The sequence below is a fragment of the Pseudophryne corroboree genome, chromosome 8 (assembly GCF_028390025.1).
Source record: "Pseudophryne corroboree isolate aPseCor3 chromosome 8, aPseCor3.hap2, whole genome shotgun sequence".
Lineage (NCBI taxonomy): Eukaryota > Metazoa > Chordata > Amphibia > Anura > Myobatrachidae > Pseudophryne > Pseudophryne corroboree.
Genome location: NC_086451.1, coordinates 16,572,188 through 16,596,734, shown reverse-complemented (window position 1 = coordinate 16,596,734; position 24,547 = coordinate 16,572,188). Strand labels below are relative to the sequence as shown.

Here is a 24,547-nt window from a genome sequence, read left to right as displayed (position 1 = left end):
TAAATGTGTTACTCTGTCACTGTTTAATCTTAGAAGGAAACAGTGTGTGAGATTGCTGTTCTCTGTATAACCTTTGTTGCTTAGTTAATTAGTTGTGCTGGTTTTTATATGTCACTTATTGATGTCTTGTTTAGCTTGGTTTGTTATTGTATGTTGTTTTTGGATGCATTGCGTAGCTGTATTGGTGTTTGCTTATTTCTTGTCACTGCATTGTGTAGTTGTGTTGGTGTTTGCTTATTTCTTGTCGCTGTATTGGTGTTTGCTTATTTCTTGTTGCTGCATTGTGTAGTTGTGTTGGTGTTTGCTTATTTCTTGTCGCTGTATTGGTGTTTGCTTATTTCTTGTTGCTGCATTGTGTAGTTGTATTGGTGTTTGATTATTTCTTGTCGCTGGATTGTGTAGTTGCATTGGTCTTTGTATGTCTCTTGTTCCAGAATCAGAATCAGTTTATTGCCAAGTATATCAGTACAAAATACACAATACACAAGGAATTGGTTTCCGATAGCCACAGCTCCCATACAGCTTATGATATACAACAACAAAAAAATATAAGAGGAAGAAGAACATGTGACTAGAATACACAAGTAATGATCTGAATATGAGAGTATTGCTAAGCGAATTTCGAGTTAAACAGTTTGATTGCTTGAGGAAAGAAGCCAGTGGCAAACGTAGGATTTGCATGGGGGGGTTTCCAGAACTGGGTGGAGCCAATCACGGGGGTGGGGACTGAGGTGACCCAGTATATGCTGGGTCCGTAAAACTAGTGTGTGTGTGTGTGTGTGTATATATATATATATATATATATATATATATATATATATATATATGTGTATATATATATATATATATATACACATATCTACACATAAATATACCGTGTATATATGTATATAATATAAGAATTTACTCACCGGTAATTCTATTTCTCGTAGTCCGTAGTGGATGCTGGGTACTCCGTAAGGACCATGGGGAATAGACGGGCTCCGCAGGAGACTGGGCACTCTTTAAAGAAAGATTAGGTACTACATCTGGTGTGCACTGGCTCCTCCCTCTATGCCCCTCCTCCAGACCTCAGTTAGGGAAACTGTGCCCGGAAGAGCTGACATTACTAGGAAAGGATTTGGAATCCAGGGTAAGACTCATACCAGCCACAGCAATCACACCGTACAACTCGTGATAACTATACCCAGTTAACAGTATGAACAACAGCTGAGCCTCATTAAACAGATGGCTCAGAACAAAAAACCCTATAGTTAAGCAATAACTATATACAAGTATTGCAGAAGTCCGCACTTGGGACGGGCTCCCAGCATCCACTACGGACTACGAGAAATAGAATTACCGGTGAGTAAATTCTTATTTTCTCTGACGTCCTAGTGGATGCTGGGTACTCCGTAAGGACCATGGGGATTATACCAAAGCTCCCAAACGGGCGGGAGTGCGCGGATGACTCTGCAGCACCGAATGAGCAAACTCAAGGTCCTCCTCAGCCAGGGTATCAAACTTGTAGAATTTTGCAAACGTGTTTGATCCCGACCAGGTAGCAGCTCGGCAAAGTTGTAAAGCCGAGACCCCTCGGGCAGCCGCCTAAGAAGAGCCCACCTTCCTCGTGGAATGGGCTTTGACTGATTTAGGATGCGGCAGTCCAGCTGCAGAATGTGCAAGTTGAATCGTGCTACAGATCCAGCGAGCAATAGTCTGCTTAGAAGCAGGAGCACCCAGCTTGTTGGGTGCATGCAGGATAAACAGCGAGTCAGTTTTTCTGACTCTAGCCGTCCTGGAAACATAGATTTTCAGGGCCCGGACTACATCCAGCAACTTGGAAGCCTCCAAGTCCCGAGTAGCCGCAGGCACCACAATAGGTTGGTTCAACTGAAACGCTGATACCACCTTAGGGAGAAATTGGGGACGAGTACTCAATTCTGCCCTGTCCATATGGAAGATCAGATAGGGGCTTTTACATGACAAAGCCGCCAATTCTGACACACGCCTAGCCGAAGCCAAGGCCAAAAGCATGACCACTTTCCACGTGAGATACTTCAACTTCACGGTCTGAAGTGGCTCAAACCAATGTGATTTTAGGAATCCAACACAACGTTGAGATCCCAAGGTGCCACTGGAGGCACAAAAGGGGGCTGAATATGCAGCACTCCCTTAACAAACGTCTGAACTTCAGGCAGTGAAGCCAGTTCTTTTTGAAAGAAAATAGACAGGGCCGAAATCTGGACTTTAATGGACCCTAATTTTAGGCCCATAGTCACTCCTGACTGTAGGAAGTGCAGAAATCGACCCAGCTGAAATTTCTCTGTTGGGGCCTTCATAGCCTCACACCAAGCAACATATTTTCGCCAGGGCCCTCATTCCGAGTCGTTCGCTCGGTATTTTTCATCGCATCGCAATGAAAATCCGCTTAGTACGCATGCGCAATATTCGCACTGCGACTGCGTCAAGTAATTTAACAATGAAGATAGTATTTTAACTCACGGCTTTTTCATCGCTCCGGTGATCGTAATGTGATTGACAGGAAATGGGTGTTACTGGGCGGAAACACGGCGTTTTATGGGCGTGTGGTTGAAAACGCTACCGTTTCCGGAAAAAACGCAGGAGTGGCTGGAGAAACGGGGGAGTGTCTGAGCGAACGCTGGGTGTGTTTGTGACGTCAAACCAGGAACGACAAGCACTGAACTGATCGCACAGGCAGAGTAAGGTTGAAGTTACTCAGAAACTGCAAAGTAGTTTGTAATCGCAATATTGCGATTACATCGGTCGCAATTTTAAGAAGCTAAGATACACTCCCAGTAGGCGTAGGCTTAGCGTGTGTAACTCTGCTAAATTCGCCTTGCGACCGATCAACTCGGAATGAGGGCCCATATGCGGTGATAATGTTTTGCTGTCACATCCTTCCTAGCTTTTATCAGCGTAGGAATGACTTCAACCGGAATGCCCTTTTCCATCAGGATCCGGCGTTCAACCGCCATGCCGTCAAACGCAGCCGCGGTAAGTCTTGGAACAGACAGGGCCCCTGCTGTAGCAGGTCCTGTCGGAGCAGCAGAGGCCAAGGGTCCTCTGAGATCATTTCTTGTAGTTCCGGGTACCAAGTCCTTCTTGGCCAATCAGGAACGATGAGTATAGTTCTTACTCCTCTCTTTCTTATTATCCTCAGTACCTTTGGTATGAGAGGAAGAGGAGGGAACACATAAACAGACTGGTACACCCACGGTGTCACTAGAGCGTCCGCAGCTATCGCCTGAGGGTCCCTTGACCTGGCGCAATATCTTTTTAGCTTTTTGTTGAGGCGGGACGCCATCATGTCCACCTGTGGCCTTTCCCAACGATTTACAATGAGCTGGAAGACTTCTGGATGAAGTCCCCACTCTCCCGGGTGGAGGTCGTGCCTGCTGAGGAAGTCTGCTTCCCAGTTGTCCACTCCCGGAATGAACACTGCTGACAGTGCTATCACGTGATTTTCCGCCCATCGGAGAATCCTTGTGGCTTCTGCCATCGCCATCCTGCTTCTTGTGCCGCCCTGTCGGTTTACATGGGCGACCGCCGTGATGTTGTCTGACTGAATCAGCACCGGCTGGTTTTGAAGCAGGGGTTTTGCTTGACTTAGGGCATTGTAAATGGCCCTTAGTTCCAGAATATTTATGTGTAGGGAAGCCTCCTGACTCGACCATTGTCCTTGGAAGTTTCTTCCCTGAGTGACTACCCCCCAACCTCGGAGGCTTGCATCCGTGGTCACCAGGACCCAGTCCTGTATGCCGAATCTGCGGCCCTCGAGAAGATGAGCACTCTGCAGCCACCACAGCAGAGACACCCTGGCCCTCGGGGACAGGGTGATCAGCCGATGCATCTGAAGATGCGATCCGGACCACTTGTCTAACAGATCCCACTGAAAGATCCTTGCATGGAACCTGCCGAAGGGAATTGCTTCGTAAGAAGCTACCATCTTTCACAGGACTCGCGTGCAGTGATGCACCGACACCTGTTTTGGTTTCAGGAGGTCTCTGACCAGAGATGACAACTCCTTTGCCTTCTCCTCCGGGAGAAACACCTTCTTCTGTTCTGTGTCCAGAATCATACCCAAGAACAGCAGACGCGTCGTAGGAACCAGCTGCGACTTTGGGATATTCAGAATCCAGCCGTGCTGTTGTAGCACTTCCTGAGATAGTGCTACTCCGACCAACAACTGCTCCATGGACCTCGTCTTTATAAGAAATCGTCCAAGTACGGGATAATTATAACTCCCTTCTTTCGAAGGAGTATCATCATTTCGGCCATTACTTTGGTAAATACCCTCGGTGCCGTGGACAGACCAAACGGCAACGTCTGGAATTGGTAATGGCAGTCCTGTACCACAAAACGGAGGTACACCTGGTGAGCTGGGTAAATGGGGACATGTAGGTAAGCATCCTTGATGTCCAGTGATACCATATAATCCCCCTCTTCCAGGCTTGCAATAACCGCCCTGAGCGATTCCATTTTGAACTTGAACTTTCTTATATAAGTGTTCAATGATTTTAAATTTAGAATGGGTCTCACCGAACCGTCTGGTTTCAGTACCACAAACATTGTGGAATAGTAACCCCGTCCCTGTTGAAGGAGGGGAACTTTTATTATCACCTGCTGGAGGTACAGCTTGTGAATTGCCGCCAGTACTACCTCCCTGTCCTGGGGAGTAGCTGGCAAGGCTGATTTGAGGTAACGGCGAGGGGGAGACGTCTCGAACTCCAGCTTGTATCCCTGAGATACCACTTGTAGAACCCAGAGTTCCACCTGTGAGCGAACCCACTGGTCGCTGAAGTTCCGGAGACGGGCCCCCACCGCACCTGGCTCCACCTGTGGAGCCCCAGCGTCATGCGGTGGACTTAGTGGAAGCAGGGGAAGATTTTTGTTCTTGGGAACTGGCTGTCTGGTGCAGCTTTTTCCCTCTACCCCTGCCTCTGGGCAGAAAGGACGCGCCTCTAACCCGCTTGCCTTTCTGAGGCCGAAAGGACTGTACTTGATAATACGGTGCTTTCTTAGGCTGTGAGGGAACCTGAGGTAAAAAAGTCGACTTCCCAGCTGTTGCTGTGGATACGAGGTCCGAGAGACCGTCCCCAAACAATTCCTCACCCTTATAAGGCAAAACTTCCATGTGCCTTTTAGAATCAGCATCACCTGTCCACTGCCGAGTCCATAATACTCTCCTGGCAGAAATGGACATTGCATTAATTCTAGATGCCAGCCGGCAAAAGGCCCTCTGTGCATCCCTCATATATAAGACTACGTCCTTAATATGCTCTATGGTTAGCAAAATAGTGTCCCTGTCAAGGGAATCAATGTTATCAGACAGGGAATCAGACCATGCGGCTGCAGCACTACACATCCATGCTGAAGCAATAGCAGGTCTTAGTATAGTACCTGAGTGTGTATACACAGACTTCAGGATAGCCTCCTGCTTTCTATCTGCAGGCTCCTTTAAGGCGGCCGTATCCTGAGAAGGCAGTGCCACCTTTTTTGATAAGCGTGTGAGCGCCTTGTCCACCTTAGGGTATGTCTCCCAGCGTAACCTATCCGTTGGCGGGAAAGGGTACGCCATTAGTAACCGCTTAGAAATCACTAGTTTCTTATCTGGGGAACCCCACGCTTCTTCACACAATTCATTTAACTCATCAGATGGGGGAAAAGTCACTGGCTGCTTTTTCTCCCCAAACATAATACCCTTTTTTGTGGTAACCGGGTTAATGTCAGAAATGTGCAACACATTTTTCATTGCCGTAATCATGCATCGGATGGCCCTTGTGGATTGTACATTTGTCTCATCCTCGTCGAGACTGGAGTCAGACTCCGTGTCGACATCTGTGTCTGCCATCTGAGGTAGCGGGCGTTTTTGAGCCTCTGAGATGCCTGGGCAGGCGCGGGCTGAGATGCCGGCTGTCCCAAAGCTGCGTCATCGAACCTTTTATGCAAGGAGTTGACACTGTCGGTTAATACCTTCCACATATCCATCCACTCAGGTGTCGGCCCCGCAGGGGGCGACATCACACTTATCGGCACCTGCTCCGCCTCCACGTAAGCGTCCTCATCAAACATGTCAACACAGCCGTACCGACACACCGCACACACACACAGGGAATGCTCTGACTGAGGACAGGACCCCACAAAGTCCTTTGGGGAGACAGAGAGAGAGAGTATACCAGCACACACCAGAGCGCTATATAACAGAGGGATATACACTATACACAAAGTGAATTTTCCCCCAATAGCTGCTTATATCACAATTTGCGCCTAAATTTATGTGCCCCCCCTCTCTTTTTTACCCTTTCTGTAGTGTATACTGCAGGGGAGAGCCTGGGGAGCGTCCTTCCAGCGGAGCTGTGAAGAGAAAATGGCGCTGGCTGTGCTGAGGAAGATAGCCCCGCCCCTTCAGCGGCGGGCTTCTCCCGCTTTTTTAATGAAAATTATGGCGGGGGATTAGGCACATATACAGTTTAGAACTGTATTATGTGCAGTTTGCCATTTAAGGTATACTAATTGCAGCCCAGGGCGCCCCCCCCCCCCCAGCGCCCTGCACCCACCAGTGACCAGAGTGTGTGGTGTGCTGTGGGAGCAATGGCGCACAGCTGCAGTGCTGTGCGCTACCTTATTGAAGACCGGAGTCTTCAGCCGCCGATTTTCTCCGGTATCTTCCGTCTCTGCAAGGGGGACGGCGGCGCGGCGCGGCTCCGGGAACGGACGATCGAGGTCGGGCCCTGTGTTCAATCCCTCTGGAGCTAATGGTGTCCAGTAGCCTTAGAAGCACAAGCTAGCTGCAAGCAGGTAGGTTTGCTTCTCTCCCCTAAGTCCCACGTAGCAGTGAGTCTGTTGCCAGCAGATCTCACTGAAAATAAAAAACCTAACAAATACTTTCTTTATAGTGAACTCAGGAGAGCCCACTAAGTGCATCCAGCTCTGGCCGGGCACAGATTCTAACTGAGGTCTGGAGGAGGGGCATAGAGGGAGGAGCCAGTGCACACCAGATGTAGTACCTAATCTTTCTTTAAAGAGTGCCCAGTCTCCTGCGGAGCCCGTCTATTCCCCATGGTCCTTACGGAGTACCCAGCATCCACTAGGACGTCAGAGAAATATATATATATATATATATATACATACACACACACATATACATAGCATATTAAACATGCATATATATATATATATATACATACATACATACACATACAGTACACGTATATATACACATGTATATATATATCATATGTGTGTGTGTGTGTGTGTGTTTATATGTATGTATATACACGTGTATATATGTATGCACATGGATATATATGTACTATAATTAAAATAAAGTAAACTTTTATTGCACTTACAAGTGCCACCAGGAAGACAGCAGGCTACAGAGGACGCTAAACAGCCATTAATAATACTCATGCAGCTAAAAAAAAAAAAAAAAAAAAAAAAAAAAAAAAAAATTTTTTTTTTTTTTTAGTGGAGGGGGATTTCTGGGTGCTCTGAAACCCCCCCTGGGTGCGCCACTGGAAGCTGCTCCTGTTGCTGCATTATATAGTTGTGTTGGACATTGTTGCTTGTCGCTGCATTGTATAGTTGTGTCAGTCTTTGCATTTCTCTTATTGCTGCATTATACAGTATAGTTGTTTCAGACATTGTTGCTTGTCGCTGCATTGTGTAGTTGTCTTAATCTTTTTTTATGTCTGTTGTCGCTGTATTGCATAGTTATGTTGGTCTTTGTGTGTCGCTTGTTACTGCATTGTATAGTTGTGTCGGTTTTTGTATATAGCTTGTCGAGGCATTGTAAACATGTGTTGGTCTTTGTATGTCACTGCATTGTATAGTTGGGTCGGTTTTTGTATGTCTCTTGTCACTGCGTTATATAGTTGTGTTGGTCTTTGTATGTCTCTTGTTGCTGCATTGTGTCATTTTTTAGGCCTTGTATGTTGCTGCTTTGTTTGGGTGTGTTGGTCTGAGTCCTACACCCATCAAAAGAATGAAGCATGAAATATATCCTTATAGCTGACTGACCCATCTTCTGCCCTCATAATTTAGGCTGTCTCAGTCTCCTCAGCTGTCACACCTCCTTCATTCTGGCGTTTCAATCACTGAGCCATCTCCTGCCCTCATACCTCTCCTTAGCTGTCCCACCACCGAGTAGCTCCTTCATTCTGGCGTTCCATCACCGAGCCGTCTCCTGCCCTCATACCTCTCCTTAGCTGTCCCACCTCTGAGCGGCTCCTTCATTCTCGCGTTCCATCACTGAGCCATCTCCTGCCCTCATACCTCTCCTTAGCTGTCCCACCTCCGAGCAGCTCCTTCATTCTGGCTTTTCAAGCACTGAGCCATCTCCTGCCCTCATACCTCTTCTTAGCTGTCCCACCACCGAGTAGCTCCTTCATTCTGGTGTTCCATCACTGATCCGCCTTGTGCCCTCGGTCCTCTCCTCAGCTGTCCCACCACCGAGCGGCTCCTTCATTCTGGTGTTCCATCAATGAGCTGTCTCCTGCCCTCATACCTCTCCTCAGCTGTCCCACCACTGAGCGGCTCCTTCATTCTGGCGTTCCATCACTGAGCTGCCACCTAGCTTTTCATGTTGTTATTAAACACACAATTTCTTCACAGGTATGTTCTTCATCGTCCCCTGCACGGACAACATCATTAAAGTGGACATGAGAACCATCTCGTTTGACATTCCACCCCAAGAGGTAATATCTCTGCTACTGACTGACGCTTACAGTAGTTATGAAGGGCAGGGGAGGGCTGGGAAGGTCCAAGGCTCCCTCATTACCTTGTTTTGTAACGTTTGTAATGGCTGCTTGTGTGGTATGTAGTTACATTTTAGACCTTTTTCCATCCCCAATATACCAAGCAATAGAAGTCTGTAGAATGTACAAAGCTCTTACATGTCGTTCTCGGTGTCTCCTCTCAGATTCTGACGAAAGACTCTGTGACCGTCAGCGTGGATGGTGTTGTCTACTACCGAGTCCAGAACGCCACTATGGCGGTGGCTAATATCACCAATGCAGACTCCGCCACCCGCCTGCTAGCCCAGACCACTCTCAGGAATGTTTTGGGCACTAAAAACCTGTCGCAGATCCTCTCCGACAGGGAGGAGATCGCCCACAGCATGCAGGTAAGTGGAACGGTCAAATACGCTATAACCCCACTTGCACAAGGCCCACGGACGAGCTTGAGTTGTAACCAGATATCACACTTTGGGTTCCACGTGTCCTATGACCTTCACGTTCTCGTTATTACATGAGTTATCACTGTCTCTACTGAAGGAGGAGTGGGCAGAGCGGAGAGAGGTGTAGATACAGCTGTCAGGGTGTAATTATTACTGAGCGTCCCACCATCTGCGTTACACGGATGGAGGAGCTGGTAGAGACGTCACAGCCCCGGTTAATATTTGACATCTGTATCTCTGGTACACACTTCAGGTTCTCTGAGCAAAGATCTCAGCTAATCGCCTTAGCTGCCGGTAGCTGTGTATAACACAACAGAGGGGCCGCTGTATTCCGACCGTGCCAACGAGACACCCCTCGTTATCAGAACAGTCACAGATAATAATGATATAGTTGTTTTTAATAGGGATACTTGTCTGGGATTTATTGTATATCAGCAAATGTTTTGCAATTTAGCTTAGGATCAAAAAGAAAAAAAAAGTTACTTTTATTCACAAATATAGGGGTAGCAGTAAGAGGCGGTAAGGGGTAGCAATAAGAGAGGTGGCAATAAGGGAGGTAAGGGGTTAGCAGTAAGAGGTGGCAACAAGGGAGGTAAGGGGTTAGCAGTAAGAGGTGGCAATGAGAGGTAAGGGGGTAGCAGTAAGAGGTGGCAATAAGAGAGGTAAGGGGTAGCAGTAAGAGGTGGCTATAAGAGAGGTAATGGGTAGCAGTAAGAGGTGGCTATAAGAGAGGTAAGGGGAGCAGTAAGAGAGGTGGCAATAAGAGGTAAGGGGTAGCAGGAAGAGGTGACAATAAGAGAGGTAAGGGGTAGCAGGAAGAGGTGACAATAAGGGGTAGCAGTAAAAGGTGGCAATAAGAGGTAAGGGGTAGCAGTAAGAGGTGGCAATAAGAGGTAAGGGGTAGCCGTAAGAGGTGGCAATAAGAGGCAAGGGGTAGCAGTAAGAGAGGTGGCAATACGGGAGGTAAGGGGCAGCAGAAAGAGGTGGCAATAAGGGAGGTAAGAGGCAGCAATAAGAGGTAAGGGGTAGCAGTAAGAGGTGGCAATAAGAGGTAAGGGGTAGCAGTCAGAGAGGTGGCAATAAGGGAGGTAAGGGGTAGCAGTAAGAGGTGGCAATAAGAGGTAAGGGGTAGCCGTAAGAGAGGTGGCAATAAGGGAGGTAAGGGGTAGCAGTAAGAGGTGGCAATAAGAGGTAAGGGGTAGCCGTAAGAGAGGTGGCAATAAGAGAGAGGCAAGGGGTAGCAGTAAGAGAGGTGGCAATACGGGAGGTAAGGGGCAGCAGTAAGAGGTGGCAATAAGGGAGGTAAGGGGTAGCAGTAAGAGGTGGCAATAAGGGAGGTAAGGGGTAGCAGTAAGAGAGGTGGCAATAAGAGAGGTAAGGGGTAGCAGTAAGAGGTGGCAATAAGAGGTAAGGGGTAGCCATAAGAGAGGTGGCAATAAGGGAGGTAAGGGGTAGCAGTAAGAGGTGGCAATAAGAGAGGTAAGGGGTAGCAGTAAGAGGTAAGGGGAGCAGTCAGAAAGGTGGCAATAAGAGAGGTAAGGGGAGCAGTCAGAGAGGTGGCAATAGGTAGCAGTAAGAGAGGTAAGGGGTAGCAGTAAGAGGTGGTAATGAGAGGTAAGGAGTCAGACATGACAGTACTAGGGCCTGTGGTGAGGGGGTGACAGTAACTTATAGGGAAGGTGGGGTGGATGTTACATCTCTGACCGCTACATACAGAGCAGAAGATGCCTCTTATACAGGATATTTTTCACCATAAGGCAGAATCTCCTATATAATAGCCCAGATCTGTGATTCTGTGCCTGGCCGTAACGCTGGGCGGAGTCAGAGACACAGATCTGGGCAGGGCCGCCATCAAGGGGGAGAGTGAGGGCCCAGGCCACTCATATCACCCACTGCTGCTGATATTGGCTGCTGCCCGTTCTCCCATAGGCAGCAAAGTGACACTCCGCAGGGCCGCTCCTAGCACCCGCTCTGACAAGCCACCTGCACCGGTTCTCTGTCCGGGATGTGCGTCTCAGCCTCCAGCTCTCTCCCCTATCTCTGTCCGGGATGTGCATCGCCGTCTCAGGCTCCAGCTCTCTCCCCCTCCCCTATCTCTGTCCGGGATGTGCGTCTCAGGCTCCAGCTCTCCCCCTCCCCTATCAGAATAACTCTCGGTCAGTGGTGTAAGACAGAGGCGGGGCGAGCAGGGTGCATGCTCTGGGCACTGGGACAGAGGGGGCGCCAGCAGTAGTCATGGGCAAAGTGATTCACTGAACTGAGTTGAGACACATGACTCAGTTCAGTGAAGTGTCTCGAGTCAGTGTCTCGGCACATGAGTCATGACTCATTTGTAGTGGAATGTGTTGCAGAGACTGCACATGAATCAGTGAGTTGCCAGTGCTGGAGGATCAGTGCTGGACTCATGGAGTTATTCAGCTGCAGTGATTGTGCATTGTATCTGGGGGAGGCAGCTGCGTATGCACTGATTGTTAATAATATATTAACATAGATTCAGTGTTATGTTGATATATTATTAATAACCACTTATTGCATACTAGTTACAGAATATGCACATTACTTCTGGCTGAGGAGAGAAAGCGTAACAGCCATGAAACACATCATTCATTCTGTAACTAAACCAAATAAAAACATTTTTTTTTTATTTTGCATACTTTGCTAATTAGATAATTTTAGGTGGGCTTGTATTTATTATATTATCCACTATCTAACCTCCAGGGAGTTTGCCACCCACAATCACACTGAGCAGGAACAGTGAGTTGAGAGCCCTGTACCACAGGGGCTCCACCTCCTGCAGGCTTATGCTGCATGAATCAGATCCATCCACTGAGTCTACACAGTGTACAACTGTCTCAACTCACTGGCAGACTCAGGAGGAATCATGATTCATGACATGACTCAGGCACAGCACTCACTGACTGGTGAGTCGTGACTGCTCCCTCCCCCCTCCCACTGGGTGTCACCTGGTATAGCCTCTGGCCAATCACAGCTAAAGACACTCAGCAGAACACACTGACTGAACGACACACTGAGTCTCCTCCCTCTGGCTGAGAGAGGCTGCTGCTGCAGCTGTCTCCACTCATTACACAGGGAGTGACTCCAATCATTCACACTTCCTGATGATTCCAGTCACTGTGTTGAGACAGTGGCCATCTCTAGCCAGCAGTCCCGGAGATAGATTACCCTCTCCCCCTTCACACAGTGCAGCGTTATCCCCCCACCCGACAGCAGTAACTGCCCCCTCCTCCTGTGTACATGCCGGCTCTCTGAATGCTGTGTGCAGCCAGTAGTGACGTCTCGGAAGCCCTGCTCCCGCTGCCTGGGATGAGTTAATGTACAGGAGTCCTGCTGCAGCCGCCATGGGTGATTTGTGACACACAGGAGACTCCGTGCTGCTGGGACTGGGAGTAGTTCAGTGAGTGCTGGAATGGGTGACCTCGTGTGATGGGGTTACCAGATAGGAGAGCTGACAGTGCAATGAGGAGAAATGCAAATCCCTGTATACTCAGCAGTATTACAGCTGCAGAATCATTGTCTTACACAGTGACCACCATCCCATCTGCTCACTGTAGTGTAGCAGACTCTAATTCCGTCCTGCCCCGTGCACCCACCTCTCCCCCACCCGTTGCACCCCCACCCCTCCCCCACCAGCTGCACCCCTGCATTGCCCCCCTTCCCCCAACGCAGCACCCTAGCACCCGCCCCTTCCGCACCCTCCCCCACCCGCACCACCACCGCACCCTCCCCCACCAACTGCACCGCCCCCCCAACCGCGGCACCCCCACACTCGCCCCTCTTGGCTGCAGCGCCTCCGGCTCCCCTACCCCACCCGCGGCAACCCCGCACCCGCCATACCCCCAACCACAGCACCTCCGGCCCACTCCCCCATCTGACCCACCCCCTACCAGCAGCATCTACAGACACCCTCCCCCATCTGCAGACCTCCCCCACCTGCCCCTCCCCCTCCCGCAGCACCTCTTGACCCCCTCCCCCATCCGCAGCACCCCCTCTGCAACCACCCCTCCACCACCTACCCCTCCCCCACCCACAGCACCTCCAGACCCCCTCCCCAATCCACAGCTCCCCCCCCATCCGCGGCACCCCACACCCACACCACCTCTAGAAGCCTTCCCCCAAACGCACCACCCCTGCATCCACCCCTCCCCCACGCACAGCATCTCCAAACCCCCTCCTTCATCCACGCCCCGCCCCCAACAGCAGCATATACAGACCCACTCCCCCATCCACAGCACCTCTAGACCCCTCCTTCATCCACGCCCCCTGCGCACCCGTCCCTTCCCAACCCACAGCACCTCTGCACCCTCCCATCTGCGCACCCGCCCCTCCCCCAGCCCTTCTGGACTCCCATCCACAGCACCTCTGCACCCTCCCATCTGCGCACCCGCCCCTCCCCCAGCCCTTCTGGACTCCCATCCACAGCACCTCTGCACCCTCCCATCTGCGCACCCGCCCCTCCCCCAGCCCTTCTGGACTCCCATCCACAGCACCTCTGCACCCTCCCATCTGCGCACCCGCCCCTTCCCCAGCCGCAGCACTTCTGGACTCTCACCCACAGCCCCCCTCTGCTGCACTCACCCCTCCACCACACGTAGCTCCTTCAACACCATCCGCAGCCGCTACCAGTGACTCCCTGAATAAGGGGTGCTCAGTGGCATGGAGAGGCACCACCACCTCACTGCACCCACCGCCTTTCCAAGCCCACCCACACACACTGAACTTCTGTGAGTATAGGTGCTACCAATGGACATTGGATTAATAAGAAACACTAATACTGTGGCCATTATGTGTGTAAGTGACGCTGCTACCTGTGGGCATTGAGTATACGTGAAACAGCTACCTGTGGGCATTGTGTATGTCACACTGTCACCTGTGGCCACTGTGTGTATAAATGCAGCTACTACCTGTGGGCATTGTATGTAGAAGCGACTCTGCTACCTGTGCCCATTGTGTATATAAGCGGCTCTGCTACCTGTGCCCATTGTGTGTATAAGCGGCTCTCCTACCTGTGGGTATTGTGTGTATAAGCGGCTCTGCTACCTGTGGGTATTGTGTGTATAAGCGGCTCTGCTACCTGTGGGTATTGTGTGTATAAGCGGCTCTGCTACCTGTGGGTATTGTGTGTGTATAAGCGGCTCTGCTACCTGTGGGTATTGTGTGTATAAGCGGCACTGCTACCTGTGGGTATTGTGTGTGTATAAGCGGCTCTGCTACCTGTGGGTATTGTGTGTATAAGCGGCACTGCTTCCTGTGGGTATTGTGTGTGTATAAGCGGCTCTGCTACCTGTGGGTATTGTGTGTATAAGAAGCTCTGCTACCTGCGGGTATTGTGTGTATAAGCGGCACTGCTACCTGTGGGTATTGTGTGTGTGTATATAAGCGGCACTGCTACCTGCGGCCATTGTGCGTATAGGCGCCGCTGCTACCCGTGTCCATTGTGTGTATAAGCAGCTCTGCTACCTGTGTCCATTGTGTGTATAAGAAGCTCTGCTACCTGTGGGTATTGTGTGTATAAGCGTCTCTGCTACCTGTGGGTATTGTGTGTATAAGTGGCGCTGCTACCTGTGGGTATTGTGTGTATAAGTGGCGCTGCTACCTGTGCCCATTGTGTGTATAAGCGGCTCTGCTACCTGTGGGTATTGTGTGTATAAGTGGCGCTGCTACCTGTGCCCATTGTGTGTATAAGCGGCTGATACCTGTGGGTATTGTGTGTATAAGCGGCTCTGCTACCTGTGGGTATTGTGTGTATAAGCGGCTCTGCTACCTGTGGGTATTGGGTGTATAAGCGGCACTGCTACCTGTGGGTATTGTGTGTGTATAAGCGGCTCTGCTACCTGTGGGTATTGTGTGTGTATATAAGCGGCACTGCTACCTGCGGGTATTGTGTGTATAAGCGGCACTGCTACCTGCGGGTATTGTGTGTATATAAGCGGCACTGCTACCTGCGGCCATTGTGCGTATAGGCGCCACTGCTACCTGTGGAAATTGTGTGTATAAGCAGCTCTGCTAGCTGTGTCCATTGTGTGTATAAGAAGCTCTGCTATCTGTGGGTACTGTGTGTATAAGCGGCTCTGCTACCTGTGGGTATTGTGTGTATAAGCGGCTCTGCTATCTGTGGGTACTGTGCGTATAAGCGGCTCTGCTACCTGTGGGTATTGTGTGTATAAGCGGCGTTGCTACCTGTGGACATTGTGTGTAAAAGCGGATCTGCTACCTGTGGCCATTGTGTGTATAACCGGCTCTGCTACCTGTGGCCATTGTGTGTATAAGCGGCTCTGCTACCTGTGCCCATTGTGTGTATAAGCGGCTCTGCTACCTGTGGGTATTGTGTGTATAAGTGGCGCTGCTACCTGTGCCCATTGTGTGTATAAGCGGCTGATACCTGTGGGTATTGTGTGTATAAGCGGCTCTGCTACCTGTGGGTATTGTGTGTATAAGCGGCTCTGCTACCTGTGGGTATTGGGTGTATAAGCGGCACTGCTACCTGTGGGTATTGTGTGTGTATAAGCGGCTCTGCTACCTGTGGGTATTGTGTGTGTATATAAGCGGCACTGCTACCTGCGGGTATTGTGTGTATAAGCAGCACTGCTACCTGCGGGTATTGTGTGTATATAAGCGGCACTGCTACCTGCGGCCATTGTGCGTATAGGCGCCACTGCTACCTGTGGAAATTGTGTGTATAAGCAGCTCTGCTAGCTGTGTCCATTGTGTGTATAAGAAGCTCTGCTACCTGTGGGTATTGTGTGTATAAGCGGCTCTGCTATCTGTGGGTACTGTGCGTATAAGCGGCTCTGCTACCTGTGGGTATTGTGCGTATAAGCGGCGTTGCTACCTGTGGACATTGTGTGTAAAAGCGGATCTGCTACCTGTGGCCATTGTGTGTATAACCGGCTCTGCTACCTGTGGCCATTGTGTGTATAAGCGGCTCTGCTACCTGTGGCCATTGTGTGTATAAGCGGCTCTGCTACCTGTGGCCATTGTGTGTATAAGCGGCTCTGCTACCTGTGGCCATTGTGTGTATAAGCGGCTCTGCTACCTGTGGCCATTGTGTGTATAAGCGTCTCTGCTATCTGTGGGTACTGTGTGTATAAGCGGCTCTGCTACCTGTGGGTATTGTGTGTGTATAAGCGGCTCTGCTATCTGTGGGTACTGTGTGTATAAGCGGCTCTGCTACCTGTGGGTATTGTGTGTATAAGCGGCGTTGCTACCTGTGGACATTGTGTGTAAAAGCGGATCTGCTACCTGTGGTCATTGTGTGTATAAGCGGCTCTGCTACCTGTGGCCATTGTGTGTATAACCGGCTCTGCTACCTGTGGCCATTGTCTGTATAAACGGCAGAAAACCGTTCAGGGGTTAACGGGGCGCAGCCCCTTTCGACGGTGTGAAGAGTGCCCGTAGGGCGCGATGAATCACCTAGTAAAATATATTTGCAAACAGTCTTCTCACATGGGGGATACGAGTCCCAAATATAATATGGAAAATTCACTTATAATTAGGAGTCTATACATGGTGTATTTGTTCTGTAATTTCGCTTGCAAAAAATAAAACTAAATTGGTCATGGAAAGCATCAGGGACATCCCTCTTATCTGTTTCTGTGCAGTCTACCCTCGATGTTGCCACTGATGATTGGGGTATCAAGGTGGAGCGCGTGGAGATTAAAGATGTGAAATTGCCGGTTCAGCTGCAGAGGGCGATGGCAGCTGAAGCTGAGGCCACTCGGGAAGCCAGAGCCAAGGTAAGGACAGCGTTAGGCCTGTGCTGCACAAACATAACGGACTCTTCTCAGCACCTGATCCAATCCTTCCAGTGTAGGGAGAAGCAGCGTTACCCCGATACAGGACTTGCGTTGTTGTAACAGAGGATAAATGGATAACAGCACTACTCACACACCCGCTCTCTGAGTATTTATATGTATCTATTATACTAGCTGATGTGCCTGGTTTCACCTGGGTAGACCTTCAATATTTACCATTTCCTTCATCCCATCTTAAGTCTTTCCCTGCCACCTCCAGCGACAGCCCATGGGACTTGTTGATGGTCATGTAAAGCAGATCTTTGAGGGTTTTGCAGCCTCTGGAAGGGGTACTCTGACGGTATGCGGGGTATGAACAGTGACTCCCCCCCCCCCCTCCCCCGAGCACAGCCAATGAACACTGCGGCCTCACTGACGTTCCTGTGAAGGGTCTCCACTCGCAGCCTAGTGCCATTGCATAATTTGGGTGGGATGAGGTTCCACAGCAACATCACTGGAACCTCCACTTTGAGAAGCTTGTGGGCTGGGAGCCTAGGAGGGGGTGAGGAAGCCCACGAGGTAGTGGACTGCGTTATCCATTTGCACCACAGACCTGTACTCCAATTCCACCCCTTCGAACGACTGATAGTGTGTGATTAATGACAGTAGCCTGGTCATTCTTTGAGGTCAAAATTACACCCCCAAATCCAGATTTGCCCCTTTTGGGATTGATACATTTTTAGGTAGTTATATGGGAAACCTTTGCAAGCAAGAACCAAGTCGTTATCTCATTGGGCCTAAGAGATATTGAGGAATCCGTGAAAACCCTAACCCAGAGGTTCCCAAACGCAGTCCTCAAGGCACCCCAACGGTCCAGGTTTTAAGTATATCCGTGCTTGCCCACAGGTGACTTAATTAGTACCTTAGTCAATTTGATTTAACCATTTGTGCTGAACAATGACTATACCTAAAACCTGGACCATTGGGGTGCCTTGAGGACCTCTGCCCTAACCCTTTTCACCCCCTTTAGGGGTTGAATTTAAAAAAACAAACCCCTGCTTAGTGGGTGCTTACGTCATGGAAGGGGCCATTGTTCTGCAGTGTTGGTATTCCTAATCCTCAATCAGATGTCTCATTGTGTTTCCTATTACGCAGGTTCTTAAGGGGGGTACTCACGGAGCGATATTCTAAGCAATCTGACTAGATTGCTTAGAATTTAAGCATTATCGCACCGTGTGTACCCCCTACAGCGATCGCTGGTGCTAGATTGGCCTGCATGCAGGCCAATCTAGCGGGTCGCTCACTTCACCCGCTGGGTGAAATGAGCGGCCCCACCGTCTCCCCTCGCTCAGCACACATCTCTCCCACATCGGCCCGTCTATATGGGCCTTAACACTCAGTCCTGAGTATACCGCACAGGGCATGTTTTGCAGGTCACCCAGCAGGTGCGCAGGTGTACTCATTACTCACAGACACATTTTAAAAGGTCCACAGGTGGAGCCAGTTATCTCACTTGTGATTCCGTGAGGAGACCTGGAAAACATGCCCTGTGTGGGGTCCTGAGGGCAGAGTCTGAGAACCCGTGCCTTATTGCATAATCTTTGGGACAACGTCTGAGGTCAGACTTCCTTCTCTGTTTCCAATGTGACACTCCCCGTAGATTGCAAGCTTCCTGTACATTAGCCAGCTGGATCTATATTTCATCTAACAAAGGGAGAACAAGTTTGCCAATTCCTGGGTGTAACATATACAGTGCACTGTGCCTATGGGCATAGCGATTTGGGTATGTGGTTGGTGGTGTAATAACTGGCAGCACGCCCAGGTAACAGGAATTACCAGGGTATAATGACATTTCGTAATACTGTACATTAGTTTTGCACTGTGTGAATAACATGACACCTTAATACATGTAATCATTTTCTCCTTCCTGCTATGAAGCTGTAACGGGTCAGTGTAATGTCCTCTGCCGGGGCATCACAGAACACAGGTTCCCGACTATAAGGCAGGGATCGGCAATAATGCAGGTTTATAGGTGTCTGTATTGCACTGTATGTAGGGGGAATATTTTTTCTCCCATGCACACCAAGATACAGTTCTGTAGAAACAAAAGCTCAGGGTCTAATTCAGTAACGATCACTTACTAATACTATATGCCATTCTTACTGCAGTTCCCAGATTGTTGGGGAACCATCGGTGACGAATGTCCGTCCCTGTAGACGCAGGAATCTGAGCGCACCTTAATGTGTGACCATGTTGCCGCTGGGACAGTTTGACATGAGCCGCAGTCTAATGGCAGTGAGGTGAAGCAGCGGTCTAACTGCTCTGGCCTGGCGGGAGTTTTACCACTGCAGTCCTATATAAGGAACACTCCTTAGGCTTGCCAGCACACGCTAGATACTAGGAAATAATTCATTTGTCTATAGAGCATGTAACGTTCCCCAGATCTCATCAAGAACGGGGCAGAAGAGCACTCAGTGAAGAAACGGAGACTGGAAAGCCTCTAGTGTCACTTAGTAATCTGCTTCATTGTAAAATGCAGGAGGGTGTTTATGAAAATACCACACACTTGCCAGGCACTGCGTAGGCAAGACGGCACCATGGTGACCAGTCAGCTTCTGTATCCTTTTATAGACTGTACTAGATAAATGATAGCGTGGAACTGATTGGTTACCAAGGGCCATTGGTCCTATAACACATAAGGGAGCATGGTAACCATGGTGATGGTGTAATGTCACTATCCAGGAATAATACAAGCCTTCACTCATATGATCTTCTTACCCCAGGTTATTGCAGCGGAGGGTGAAATGAACGCGTCCCGTGCGCTGAAGGAAGCGGCGATCGTTATCTCGGAGTCTCCTGCCGCCCTGCAGTTGCGTTACCTCCAGACGCTGAACACCATCGCTGCGGAGAAGAATTCCACCATCATCTTCCCCCTGCCCATTGACCTGCTGCAAGGACTCATGGGAAGCAGGAAGTGATTCTCCGGCCCAGGCACGGCCCTCCTGGAGGAGGGTTTCTCTAGCTCCGTATCCAAGTTAATGTAACCTGGAGGGAATTGCAGAAGCCATAGCATTGCCGTTTTCTCTTATTAGGTCAGATCACATCATTTAGGGGTCTATTTACTAAGCCTTGGAGAGAGAGATAAGGTGGACAGAGATAAAGTACAAGTCAACCAGCTCCTGCCATTTTTTCCAAACAGCCTGTAACATGGCAGCTGGGAGCCGATTGGCTGGTACTTTATCTCCGTGCACTTTCTCTATCACCACGGCTTAGTAAATAGACCCCTAAGAAATGCTGTTGTGCGAGACCGTAAGACCATGGGCCACTGTGCTTAGTTGTAGAGCGGAAGATTGTCATTTTAATTGTTCTAATGTTTGTCAAATAAAAATGTAGAAGTTTGCTAAAGTTCACCCGCTAGCTCACGTAAGGCGTCCAGATGGTCAGATTGCACTAAGACCACATTGTCCAACCAGATTGGCAGAACTGGCTCCAAATGGAGCAGATGACTGCAATGTGCGCACTCTGCCATTAAATGCCCAATTTTAGTATACTCCCTGTAAGGCTCATATATACCACGATCACTGGGCAGCCCGTGTATACAGGTAGATGATTTCGGACTTCTTAGGCCTGCGACATCTCCGGTCCAAGCGGCAGACGTGCATCTAACGGTCACGGATAGTATGACTGGCTCAGAGGTGGGAGGTTCCGCTGAGCAAGATTAAGGTTTCGGGGTTATTTTATGGCAGCACCTACTGAGCCTTAGTAAAAGTGCGCGGTCTTAGGCCAGGTTAGTGGGAGAAGTCTGCTTGCCAAGTACATACAGTGCAGCGGACGTACTCTATCTTTTGATAGAGCCATAGGGTCCTCTGGACCAAGACACTTAATGTACCCCTATATACACTGTATATCCCAAGCGTCATTGTAAAACATGCAGAAACAAAACCAACACATTTCATCCTTTTTATAATATGTTTCTACTGTTGCCTTGCGGATTTTTTTAATAAAATATTTTTTTTTCTGTATACCTCATCAGAAGTATATTCTTACAGAAACTGATTGCTTATATTTTGCTAACTTTCACTAGGTTAATATAAATTTTTAAAAAAAGTTTTCATGTTCCATTTTGTTGTAAAATACAAGTTTTTTCTTCTACGTTGTGTTGTAAGCCAATCACATATTGTTTTTTGTATTCTCAAATAAAAGGTTACGATGTTTCCATCTGTCTTTTGTGCGGTTTTGACCCAGAACAGACGTGAATGAATTGCTGCACCTAGGTATCATTTTATAGAATCCGATTGGCTACTACTGTTCTCTCTCTCCCCCCTTAGTCTCCAATTGGCTGTAACTGTTTATTCAGCCAGATTTTAAAAATCTGAAGAAATCGGACATTATCCAATTAATTTGTTCACAAACACCTTAAGATATGGAACTAGGGAAATCCCTTCATGCGCCTCATTGTAAAGTGTGGTCACTACCCCCACGGGGTGCAGTCTTACCGCTGAGTAAACGCGTCAGATACCAGTTGGGGTACAGGGGTGCAGCCTTGTTCCCACTGGTTTTGTCACTTGGGTAATATGGTTTACGCAAAACGCTCATTGCACTTACAGCGATTCCAGTTCTCTTCAAGCTTTATTACTTTTAAAATATCCAAAAGTAAAACTGGAAGGTATAACAAACATTTGGTTATTGCACAGCTAGTGGGGAGAGGGGGGTGCTATGAAAAGTCTCTGGTGGGCTACAGCGATTCTCATAGGCAAGTGAAGGCACCGGGTCCACCAAGGGCTCAGCTCAGACGTCACATACTCAGCTCAGCCAACGCTTTCTCCAGAGGGTCCACGTCCCAGAAATCATTGTCCCATCCAAGGAACCAGCCAGTGAATGTGGGGGGCTCAAACCCTTGTTTGATAACTGCGATGGGGGTTCTCTTATCCCTGTTGGCAGGGTCACTCGCAATGTACTTGGAAGCTAAGGGTAAGACAAGATGATTGGAGATTATAATCTGCGTTCCAGGGATTTTATTCAGAGGCTGCAGTAAACCAGTTCCACTAATTTCTAGCCACAGTATTTAACTGCAGACCTCGTCTTCCTCTTTTTATAGTTCTAAAAAAGACCCACATCCGAAGCCGCTGTTACACGCTACTCCATATAAACACTCTGCAACATAAGGCTAGCCCCCCTTTCCTAATGTCACCCTGTGTCACATACCCAAATTATTGTCTATAGACATTGTCCTGCAAGGTTGTTTAATGTTAGTTTGCTTTAGTCTTGATAACACGCCGTGGTCACACGTGTACAATACACTATCCGAAGCGCTCACAATCCGAACCTTTACATTAAAGTATTGTGAGTCTGTTCTTAAAATGCAACTTGAGACATACGTTACGACAGATTCAGGAGATGAGTGATGTGTCAGTGAGGACAGGGCTGCATGTGATAGGGGCAGTGACATGATGTGAGGAGGCGAATGGAGGCAGCAGGAAGTCACAGACAGAGTTATATAGTGGGAGGAGCAGTATCTCCAGCAGCACAGAGTATATCAGGAGATGAGTGATATGTCAGTGGGGACAGGGCTGCATGTGACAGGGGCAGTGACAATGTGAGGAGAGGAATGGAGGCAGCAGGAAGCCACAGACCGTTATATAGTGGGAGGAGCAGGGTCCCCAGCAGCACATAGTATATCAGGAGATGAGTGATGTGTCAGTGAGGACAGGGCTGCATGTGACAGGGGCAGTGACATGATGTGAGGAGGGGAATGGAGGCAGCAAGAAGCCACAGATCGCTCTCCCAGCAGGACAGTAGTGATGCGAGGCACTTGTCATGCTGGGACCTGCAGTGCTTCTGTCCGTATTTACCAACACGCTCAATAATAAACAGTTAATGACCGTCAAACGTTACTCACCAGATGACAAGGCTTCTTTCTTCTCCTCCTCTTGCGCTTCGTTACCGATCCAGACAAACACCTAGAAGAATAAATGTTTTAGAAAGCATCTCACCCACCTCTATAAACTTACGCTACATAATTAGTTGAGGCGAGAGTAATCCCAGACGGTTTAAGAAACAAAAGCACCAAATAGCCACAAGAATACAGGTCGCACTGAAGGACGTCCGGTACGGTACAATACAGAGCCACTTCTGGAGCATATGGCAGAGGAGAGATCTGGTACCATTAAAACTCCGCAAGACTCAATCTTACATTACCTGATCCCATGTGTCGAGGAGCATAACGTCATCGGTGGCCAAATCATCCTGCGTCAGCTCGCCCGGGACCTCCTCAATCTAAAGGAGAAAAGGATGAGACCGCGGATTAGGCGCCATCAGCAACCTAAATCATTCTCACCATCTTTTTCTTTTGTGTGTGGCTTCACTTACAATGAAACGCCCGGTTTTATTGGTACAGGCAAACAGGCGAGGCGGGTGGGTGTTCATCTTGTCCTTCAGCCGGCTGGAAGTGCGGTACGGCGCCTTTCCACCCAGCGCCCCCCAGAAGTCGTCTGCAAGATAAAGAGCGTTACTCCCAGAATCCCTTGGTCAGCCAGCGAGAGTCAAAAGGCGCCATTATCCCTACGTTTATAGATGAAATGGCTATAGAGGCACAGGCTCAGCATTTAGTTGCCTAGTGCAGTAACGGAGGAGACAACGGTGCATGTAAACCGCATACAGTGACACAGGACAGTCTATGGTATCACAGTGCAGACAGCACCATACGGTATATGGTCACAGCACCACCGCCAGTTACACCCCTGGATGTGTCCTGCACATTAGAGGACACCTGCAATATGCAAGTGGACGTCTATATTCCTCATCAGCACACATGCAGCATCAGATAGAGGAACGGAAGTGGACATAAGGAAATACGGATGTAATGGGCAGTACGGATGGTGTAGTGGTTAGCATTACTGCCTCACAGCACTGAGGTCATGGGTTCAATTCCCACCATGGCCCTAACTGTGTGGCGTTTGTATATTCTCCCCGTACCTGCGTGGGTTTCCTCCGGGTACTCCCGTTTCCTTCCACAATCCAAAAAATACACTGGTAGGTTAATTGGCTTCAAACAATATTAACCCTAGTGTGTGTGTGTACATGTGATAGGGAATATAGATTGTAAGCTCCACTGGGGCAGGGACCGATTTGAAAGGGCAAATATTCTATGTAAAGCGCTGCGGAATATGTGTGCGCTATATAAATAATTACCAGTCTCTCTGCCTTCAGCTATCTGCGACCCAGACACTCCAAGCACACTCAGTAATTCCTGGGCACCCCGTTTCTCAGGATCGCTAGCACCCTGCCCTATCCAGATATAGGTGGCAGAGGGAGTCTTCAGGACAAAGGCGTCATTGGAGTTCAGATTACTGGCGGTGGCATCCACCTAGAAGAGACGCAGTATGAAGGTTACTCTCCGCACCTTGCTCATTACATCACAGAGAAAGTGATTGCAGTACAATGTTCCAGAGACTAGAGTATAACAGGAGAGAGACCGCTGCACACATCTGTAACAAATGTTTTTAACACAATACAAATTGGAAGCAGAGACGTGTTAAAGTGGCGCAAAAAAACCGCATGGAGCCATTTACAAAGAAACAGTCACCGGTTTCGTTTGTTTTGGTTCCCCTTCCCT

General features: G+C 49.0%; 2 protein-coding genes across 5 annotated transcripts in view; one reads left to right on the top strand and one right to left on the bottom strand.

The window, feature by feature from the left end:
• STOM (stomatin) overlaps nucleotides 1-21,148 on the top strand; it is a 54,471-nt gene extending 33,323 nt beyond the window's left edge. The window contains exons 4-7 of the mRNA XM_063935963.1: nucleotides 8,617-8,699; nucleotides 8,924-9,127; nucleotides 16,801-16,935; nucleotides 19,716-21,148. Coding sequence (XP_063792033.1) covers nucleotides 8,617-8,699; nucleotides 8,924-9,127; nucleotides 16,801-16,935; nucleotides 19,716-19,910 — 617 coding nt within the window. The 3' untranslated portion in view covers nucleotides 19,911-21,148. The remainder of the gene's footprint in view (nucleotides 1-8,616; nucleotides 8,700-8,923; nucleotides 9,128-16,800; nucleotides 16,936-19,715) is intronic.
• A 394-nt stretch (nucleotides 21,149-21,542) lies between these two features.
• The window catches only part of GSN (gelsolin), a 71,659-nt gene continuing 68,654 nt past the window's right edge, over nucleotides 21,543-24,547 (bottom strand). For all 4 annotated transcript variants that reach the window (XM_063935961.1, XM_063935962.1, XM_063935959.1 and 1 more), the window contains 5 exons: nucleotides 24,124-24,298; nucleotides 23,302-23,423; nucleotides 23,131-23,208; nucleotides 22,832-22,892; nucleotides 21,543-21,897 (listed from right to left, as the gene is read on the bottom strand). In XM_063935961.1, the coding sequence (XP_063792031.1) occupies nucleotides 21,728-21,897; nucleotides 22,832-22,892; nucleotides 23,131-23,208; nucleotides 23,302-23,423; nucleotides 24,124-24,298 (606 nt within the window). In that variant the 3' untranslated portion in view covers nucleotides 21,543-21,727. The remainder of the gene's footprint in view (nucleotides 21,898-22,831; nucleotides 22,893-23,130; nucleotides 23,209-23,301; nucleotides 23,424-24,123; nucleotides 24,299-24,547) is intronic.